The 9383-nt window shown below is 43.7% G+C and overlaps 1 protein-coding gene across 1 annotated transcript in view; it reads left to right on the top strand.

Moving 5' to 3' along the window:
* Positions 1-4656: 4656 nt before the first annotated feature.
* Positions 4657-9383, top strand: part of TMC3 (transmembrane channel-like 3) — a 53799-nt gene continuing 49072 nt past the window's right edge. Inside the window, exons 1-2 of the mRNA XM_010843246.1 lie at positions 4657-4745; positions 6605-6751. Of these exons, the coding sequence (XP_010841548.1) occupies positions 4657-4745; positions 6605-6751 (236 nt within the window). The remainder of the gene's footprint in view (positions 4746-6604; positions 6752-9383) is intronic.

Here is a 9383-nt window from a genome sequence, read left to right as displayed (position 1 = left end):
AAGGGTTCTTTCTGAAACAATAGATGCAAAATTGAGGTAATAAGAAAAGATAGTGAGTTATAAAGGAAGGCCGGAAGGGTTAAAAAAAAATGTGAGTGGAAATTGACATGGCAAAAATGAAAACCAGATTTGCAGAATGTCAAGCAATAGGATGAGGGGAATCCAAGCCCTTTGGTAGCCTTGAGTGAAAGGTTAAGGTCAAGGATTGTCAAAATAAGAGAAAGCTTTAAACATGGTGGAAGCGAGTATCAGTCACATAACCCATATTTCAGTGAGCTTTTTAAGGATACATCATAGATAAACTACTAACCCATAGTGGGTCATCAATAATCTAGGTACAATTTTCACTTGGCTTTTATTTCTTTAATTTAATTTTATTGTTTTTAAAAAATATTTATTTATTTAGGCTGTGCTGGGTCTTGTTTTAGGCTTCTCTAGTTGTGATGCACGAACTTCTCTAGCTGTGACATGCCTACTTATTTGCCCCATGGCACTTGAGATCTTAGTTCGCCGACCAAGGATCGGACCTGCATCCCTGCATTGGGAAACAGACTCTTTACCACTGAACCACCAGGAAAGTCCCCTTAGGACAGTTTATGTGTTTAGATATAATCATCTACGAAAAAGAATTTCTTTTTTTTGAGGAAGCACAACTGCAGAGCAGGATAGGAGATCTCTATTTTCATATCCCAGTTGCAACCCCTCTAACAGTCATTGCCTTCATCCACAGGATTCTGTTGGGGTGGTGACAATCTGTCTTCACTTAACTGCAGGGGCAAGTGTAGCAGAGGACAGCCCCACCCTCCTGCCCTGTGGTCAGCCTCTCATAACTAAATGAGTAACAAAGTATCGCAATCTCCCTCATGGAAATCTCAGTTTCATATTTGCTCAGTTTCAACTTCAATCTGCAGGAGATGATTTCAGGAGGAATTCAACAACAGTAATTTGCTCTCATGTCTCAACAAATTCCCTTGTTAATTGGAAAACTGGAAACAATTCTTGAACGTCTCCCCTAAATAACATTTTCTGGGCCCAAATTGTAATTCTAAACTTCAAACAAAAGCTTTTAGTGTCACTCAGACAATATAACAGGCACGTAAACATATCTCAAAAATGGAAACGTCTCTCTTGTAAAATGCAGAGCTAAACATTTGATAACTTAGAAAAGGGAGCTTGGCGTTGCTGATAGGACTCAGATGGTACCTTAGGGGTATTAGTATTCACTTAGCAGCAAGTGGGGCGTGGTGGGGTGGGGAATGCCTTTTGTAGATGATGAAGGGAATGAATGTTGTTTTGCCTGTAAGCTAAGCCGCCTCATGATTTCTGTTAAAACCTCCTGGCATTTATAACAAATTTTTATTTTTATTTCCAACTGAAAAGGATTTGTATGTTATACAAATAGACCTCCACGTGATTTTTCTCTCCTTTTCAATATTGTTTATCTTCCTCCTTCTCACACCACCCAGAACTTGTAAGCAGTCGATCTAGAAAATAATGGTTTTAGTGCATCTTGACACTGGATCCTTTATGATTTTTTAAAGTGTTTCCACTATTAGCATTGGAGGGATTTTTAGTCATTTATCTACATACACATGCTGGCTTAACTTAAAACCATCCAGCACATCTAAAGCCGCTAATCAGATTGTCAGAGGAAGTCAGATGCAAGCCCAGTCATTTATTCCCAGCTCTCAGAAATTAACATCTGCCTGCACTTCCTTTCTAACCAGCCCTGGTGAGCCCAGAGGAGCTGAGGCCCAGAGAGGGACTAGGCAGGACAAGAGCGGAGTGTGTGTGAATCTGAGTCCCTTGTGCTGGGGCTAAGGAGCGGCAACGACCCCCTCACCTTGTGCTCATTGCCACAATGACTGTCCGGTGGACTCAAAAAGAATTTTAAAAATCAGGAGAAGGAAACCATAAAAAGACCACACACACATCGGAGCACATTAAAGCTCATTCTACCAATATTCAAAAAACACATCATAATTTGTTTTAATAAATCCCTGTAGAATCCTTTAAAATTTGCTATCGTTACCTTTTCCTATCTCTCTAAATGACAGAGGAAGCTGGCGGAATACAATCCACGGGGTCGCAGAGTTGGACACGATTGAGTGACTAACACTTTCAATTTCACCCCTCTAAAAACACAAATATATATATACATGTGTATATATATATAGTCGCTCAGTCGTGTTCGACTCTTTGTGACCCCATGGACTGTAGCCGGCGAGGTTCCTCTGTCCATGGGATTTCCCAGGCAAGAACAGTGGAATGGATTGCCGTTTCCTAAAAAAAAAAAAAAACACACACAAACCAACCAACAGAAGCAATTCTACTATATATGCCATTTTGTCCATTTGATAAACACAGATTTTATCTAGTATTACTAGGTGGACTATCAGGTCAAATGACCTCAGGGAGATTGACAGACAGGTGACCAGATGTCACAAGGCCCCAAGTCCATCTTGAGTGAGGGCCAGCTCTGGTGCCCAGGCCTCTGTTTCATTCCCAGACCCTGAGCCCGGGGATCTAAACACCTGTCTGGCAGCCCCTGAACCCCAAGATCCCAGGCTAGGGTTCTGGCTTTGTTTGTCAGACCCATGCATGACAGACAGAAAGAGGAATCTAATGACTTGCTAATAAATGAATAAAAGAATGCATGAATGCAGTCCCCCTCCTAAGCCCCAAGCCTGGAGTTGCTAGCAGATTTCCTTTCTGCCCGGTTGTCTAGTGCTTGGCCCATTCCATGACTCAGGTGTCTCTAGTGTACTGACAATGCAGAGTCTTCAACAGAAAGGGCCTTTTCTAGTTCAGTTCAACCAACCTTACTGCAAGCAAATAATTTCTTGTGTCAAATTTTTTTTTAAATGGAGGTTTATGTGGTGAAACTATTGGAAAGTCCTGGACTTATAGATGAATTCAAAAGTTAAAGAATTCATCTTGTTTGAAAGAAACAAATCTAATATGGAGTTAGATTTATTCTTCCCTATTACACGAACAGGGACAAGTTTCTTACCCTCTCTAAGTTACTTTCTTGATGTGCATTTGTGCTAAGTCACTTCAGTCATGTCTGACTCTGTGCGACAGCATGAACTGTAGCCCACCAGGCTGCTCTGTCCATGGGATTCTCCAGGCAAGAATACTGGAGTGGGTTGCTATTTCCTTCTCCAGGGGATCTTCCCGACCCAAGGATGGAACCTGCATCTCTCATGTCTCCTGCAGTGGTAGGCAGGTTCTCTACCACTAGCACCACCTGGAAAGCCCACTTTTTGGATAGTTTTTTTTTGACTGCACCGCATGGCATGTGGGATCTAATTCCCCGACTTGGGATCAAACCTGCATCCCCTGCATTGGAACCATGGAGTCTTAACCACTGGACCACCAGGGAAGTCCCCTCTAGTTACTTTTAAATGGTGTAGGGGAGAAATGTATAGATAAAAATCAAGCAAATGTGACAAAACGTTAGCAATTGGTGGGTCTAGGTTATGAGTATACAGTACTTGTATGCTTTGTATTGTTCTATCAACATTTCTGTAGGTTTGACTTTTTTCAAAACAGAAAAATTAAGCTGAGAATAGTGGTAGTGGTAAAGAGTGGTAAAACAGAGCTAGTGGTAAAGAAACCGCCTGTCAATGCAGGAGACGTAAGAGACACTTCTCCTATGAGAAGTGTTCTCTGGGAGTTCAGTCTCTGGGGGCAAGATCCCCTGGTAAAGAAACCGCCTGTCAATGCAGGAGACGTAAGAGACACTTCTCTTATGAGAAGTGTTCTCTGGGAGTTCAGTCTCTGGGGCAAGATGCCCTGGAGGAGGGCATGGCAACCCACTCCAGTATTCTTTCTGGAGAATCCCATAGACAGAGAAGCCTGGCAGGCTACCATCCAAGGGGTCACAAAGAATCGCAGGTGACTGAAGTGATAGCGCACACAAGGGAGGAGGCATGGTTCATTATTGCAAAGTCTTGGTGTAGGAGTCCTTTGTTCCCAGATAGATCAAGTATTCTATAGATCTCCAACAGGAGAAACTGTTCTCTGTTCTGCAACTTTTCATCTCTATAGGAATGGAAAAGTGTTACACCCTTAAAGGTCAGAGCCTTGAGAATGGGCTCTCCTGTGTATTTCAAGCTATAGGCAACATTCTTAACACAATAGAATACAAAGGTTAAAATAAAAGAAATGATTTAATACGGAGTCAGATTTATTTTTCCCATTACATGGACACGACAAGATTCTTACTGTCTCTAAACTTTTTTATTGATAATTAAAAAACTAAACAAACAAGCTATGCCTTGCATCCTCCCTAAATATTTTCTGAACACCAGTCATGGTAACAGATATAAAGTGCTTTGCAAACAGCAGAGCCCTTCCTGGCACAAGGGGTCACCCACGTGATTATTTGGGCAGCACCAAGTGGTCTTAGATCACCTGGTCAAGCCTCTTGCCTTTGGCTGTCTTAACTCCAGCCAGTCTCTGCTGCTACAGCCACCTTAACATGCATATGCATGAGTGGCTTCCTGGCTTCTCTGCTCACAGCATCACTGCAGACGCACAGTCCTGCTCCTGAGAACTGGAGGGCAGAGCAACTCGCACAGCAGACTCCTGCCTGCCTGCTTCTCAGTGCCCTGCCCACCTCTCCTGATCCCTGGCAGCCAGCTGGCTCCCATGAAACCACCGAAGGCATCCCAGCGTTTTAGAAGCATCCGGAGAAATGCCAACCAGCACTACTTCTATCAGGAGTCCCTGCTGCTCAGGTGAGCCGTCCCGCCCATCCACTGTGCAGTGAAGGCAGGTGTGTGAGGAGGAAAAGCCTGGGTCCCCCTTGCTTGCATCTCTCCAGAGGACCAAGTGCCCATCTTCCTGGGTTCTCCTTCAGAATAAGCTCAGAAACTCCTTTATCCAGGTCTTCATCCGTCAAGGAAGACAGCCTCAGCCATGTGCACAGAGGGTAGTGTCTACCTGCTTCTGATCAGCATCAAAAAGCTTACACCCCAACCTGCCTTTATTGCTGGCCAAACCCACAGTCGTGCTTTATCTGTTTTCTCTTCTCTTTTACTCCATCAGCAATATCAAGAGAGAGCTGATGTATCGAGAGTAACAGACAATACATCTGTCATAATAAATGAGGTTTCTGTTGGAATATAGACTAGTTAGAAGTGGGGGAGTGTTACTTGAATTTGTTAAACATTTACAAAGGTATATTAAAACCTCCATAAATTCAGAGAAGCTGGAGAAAATTCTCCTTGGAGTAAGTAAAAACAACCTGAATTAGAAAAAACAAAGGAATTATTTCCCCTTACCTTTAAGTGCTTCCTTGAAGAAATAGCCATAGCACAATACTCTTTATCCCCTCCTGAAAAGTTGCTTTACGGTACATGTGTCCTTTTGAATTAAGCACAGGAAGCTCAGCTCAGGTGCTCTGTGATGATCTACAAGGATGGGTGGGCTGGGGCCGGGGGCACGGGGCACGGTCCAGTGGGGAGGGGATATATTCTATACTTTAAGCTGATTCACTTCATTGTAGAGCAGAAACCGTTATGGAGTCCAAGCTGACTCTGCTTGCCAAACGCCAGCCCAATGAATCTGAGAGAGGAGGGGTTGAGGCAAGGAACAGATTTTAACTGAGGAGAGTGGGCTGTCGGAGAAGATGGCAGGCTAGTGCCTCAAAATAACCATCTAGTTACCACTTGGTTGCCAGGTCCTTTCCTTGATCAGAGATGGGGGGAAGTGAGGAAACAAAAGTAAAAAGACTTCAATCCTTACAAATATCCTCTAGAATGGCAAGCCTCAGGCAGGGGGATGTGTTAGTTTCACTTCCTTGCAGTCTTTCACAGGTGGGCGGCTCAGGCAGGCCATTATGTATGTTTAATAACAAAAAAGGGTTAAAGTCACAGAAGCAGTTCCAACATAAATTCAAAATTAACCTTTCCCAGTTACAAAACTAACACAACATTGTAAAGCAATTATATTCCAATAGATAAAAAATATGTAACATTACAGAAAACAATTTGCATTAGAATTAGTGTATTCATTTTCACTGGGAATAAATGTTGCTACACTTTGGAAAGTTGTTCTCCTTAGAGAGTAACTAATATCCTGAAATATTTGCCTGTGTAAATTTGTTTAGCTAATTTGTTCATAGAAACGGCTGCCTGTTTCCCATCCTTATCTCAGATTTCAAATGAATCCAAGCAGGAGTGCGGCCTGGGGGTGCTCTCTAGATGAGATAGTTTGGTTTTTGTTTATTTTACATCCAGAATTAGGGGGCAGGAGGAGTCCTTTCTTTATGCTTTGCCACCAAAGATGCTGCTCTTCAGGAATCCTACATAAGTACTTTCTTGGTTCCTTTGACGACAGCTTCTGATAGCATCTTTTATCCTTCGAAGCTTTTGTTTTTCACTGACCCATCAAAGTCAGTGAATGTGTTCCAGTGGCTGCTAACACTACTGGATTCTCTCTCCAACACCCCAGATCCCTCTCCTCTTCTTCCACACACACCAGCTTCATACAGATGACCCCCAGAGAGCAAGAGGCTGAACTTACCCAGGGCAAAATCTTGGCGGGAAGTAATTCTACTAATCCGATTTCCTCCTTATTGCCCTGATCCATTCAGCAACTTGGAGGACAGCTTTACTGCGGATGAAACGGGGGACAGCCATGATCCAGAACAAATCTTTCAGAACATACAGTTCCAGAAAGATCTCATGGCAAACATTCGCTGTCGACCCTGGACCATGGGGCAGAAGCTGAGGGCGCTGAGGTAAGGGCCCCGATAGCACCAGGTGGTTATTGCAAGAGTGTGTGTGCTAATCTGCTTCAGCCCTGTTTGAGTCTTTGTGACCTCAAGGACTGTAGCCTGCTAGGCTCCTCTGTCCATGGGATTCTCCAGGCAAGAATACTGGAGAGGGTTGCCAAGGCCTTCTCCAGAAATCAACTCTATTTCAAAAAAACACAAAGGGTCGTGTAGGGACTTGACTGGTGGTCCAGTGGCTGGGACTTTGCCTTCCAATGCAGAGGCTGTGGGTTCCTTCCCTGGTCAAGGAGCGAAGATCCCACTGCATTGGGGCAAAAAAAAAACCCCAAAACAGAAGCAATATTGTAACATATTAATAAAGTTTTAAAAAATGGTCCACATCAAAAAAAAAAAAAATCTAAGTCATGTATTCTGTCAGAATTTTGAAAAGCATACAGAAACTCTGATGATTAATGATTATCTGAACTGTAAGAGGGTGAGTCTTTTTTAACCTGCGGGGAAAGCAAGGCAAATGATAACTTTTCAGTCAGGATTCAAGGAATGAACCAGGCCTTCCTCCGTAAGTGTAGCCAGGGCTCTGAGACGCCGATACCAGGGAGGCCCAGGCCAGCCATCAATCTCTCGGAGATCAGCTCGCCCTTCAAGACCTGCATTTGTCATCCCCTGTCACCTGTCTCCTCCCTGTCACCTGTCTCCTCCCAATTACCTTGAGAAACTACTGGAGCATTACTCCAGTAATTGGACCTGCGGAGACTCACCAGATCTATGGAAGGCAGAGAGAGCAGTGGACCCTGACTGCTCTGGGCTCAAGGGAGTGTTGCTGAGGCAGAGAAATCAGGGAACTCCAGCCTTGGGTTTGGACCTACAGCCACCTATCTGGGAGGACAGAGCATGTATTTGTTACCTGTAGAGAGGCTGGGCTGTGACGAGGCCTGGGTTAGGAACTGTCCCCACTGCTGTTACTGACCAGGGTTCTTGGCATCCTTCAGTTCAGTTCAGTCGCTCAGTCGTGTCCAACTCTTTGTAACCCCATGGACCATAGCACGCCAGGCCTCCCTGTCCATCACCAACTCCCAGAGTTTACCCAAACTCATGTCCGTTGAGTTGGTGATACCATCCAACCATCTCATCCTCTGTCATCCCCTTCTCCTCCTGCCTTCAATATATCCCAGCATCAGGGTCTTTTCAAATGAGTCAGCTCTTCACATCAGGTGGCCAAAATATTGAGGTTTCAGTTTCAACATCAGTTCTTCCAATGAACACTCAGGACTGATCTCCTTTAGAATGGACTGGTTGGATCTCCTTGTAGTCCAAGGGACTCTCGAGTCTTTTCCAACACCACAGTTCAAAAGCATCAATTCTTTGGCACTCAGCTTTCTTCACAGTCCAACTCTCACATTCATACATGACTACTGGAAAAACCATCCATAGCCTTGACTAGATGGACCTTTGTTGGCAAAGTAATGTGTCTGCTTTTTAATATGCTGTCTAGGTTGGTCATAACTTTTCTTCCAAGGAGCAAGTGTCTTTTAATTTCATGGCTGCAGTCACCATCTGCAGTGATTTTCGAGCCCCCCAAAATAAAGTCTGCCACTGTTTCCACTCTTTCCCCATCTATTTGCCATGAAATGATGGGACTGGATGCCATGATCTTAGTTCTCTGAATGTTGAGTTTGAAGCCAACTTTTTCACTCTCCTCTTTCACTTTCATCAAGAGGCTCTTTTGTTCTTCTTCACTTTCTGCCATAAGGGTGGTGTCATCTGCATATTTGAGGTTATTGATGTTTCTCCTGGCAATCTTGATTCCAACTTGTGCTTCATCCAGCCCAGCGTTTCTCATGATGTACTCTGCATATAAATTAAATAAGCAGGGTGACAATATACAGTCTTGACGTACTCCTTTTCCTATTTGGAACCAGTCTATTGTTCCATGTCCAGTTCAAACTGTTGCTTCCTGACCTGCATACAGATTTCTCAGGAGGCAGGTCAGGTGGTCTGGTATTCTCATCTCTTTCAGAATTTTCCACAGTTTATTGTGATCCACACAGTCAAAGGCTTTGGCATAGTCAATAAGGCAGAAATAGATGTTTTTCTGGAACTCTCTGGCTTTTTCAATGATCCAATGGATGTTGGCAATTTAATCTCTGGTTCCTCTGCCTATTCTAAAACCAGCTTGAACATCTGGAAGTTCATGGTTCACGGATTGCTGAAGCCTGGCTTGGAGAATTTTGAGCATTACTTTACTAGCGTGTGAGATGAGTGCAATTGCGTGGTAGTTTGAACATTCTTTAGCACTGCTTTTCTTTGTGGTTGGAATGAAAACTGACCTTTTTCAGTCCTGTGGCCACTGCTGAGTTTTCCAAATTTGCTGGCATATTGAGTGCAGCACTTTCACAGCATCATCTTTTAGGATTTGAAATAGCTCAACTGGAATTCCATCACCTCCACTAGCTTTGTTCATAGTGATGCTTCCTAAGGCCCACTTGACTTCACATTCCAGGATGTCTGGCTCTAGGTGAGTGATCACACCATCGTGATTATCTGGGTTGTGAAGATCTTTTTTGTACAGTTCTTCTGTGTATTCTTGCCACCTCTTCTTAATATCTTCTGCTTCTGTTAGGTCCATACCATTTCTGTC

The sequence above is a fragment of the Bison bison genome, unplaced genomic scaffold (genome assembly GCF_000754665.1).
Source record: "Bison bison bison isolate TAMUID 2011002044 unplaced genomic scaffold, Bison_UMD1.0 scf7180017864181, whole genome shotgun sequence".
In the NCBI taxonomy this organism is placed as follows: Eukaryota; Metazoa; Chordata; class Mammalia; order Artiodactyla; family Bovidae; genus Bison; species Bison bison.
This window is presented reverse-complemented; position numbering and strand designations above follow the sequence as displayed.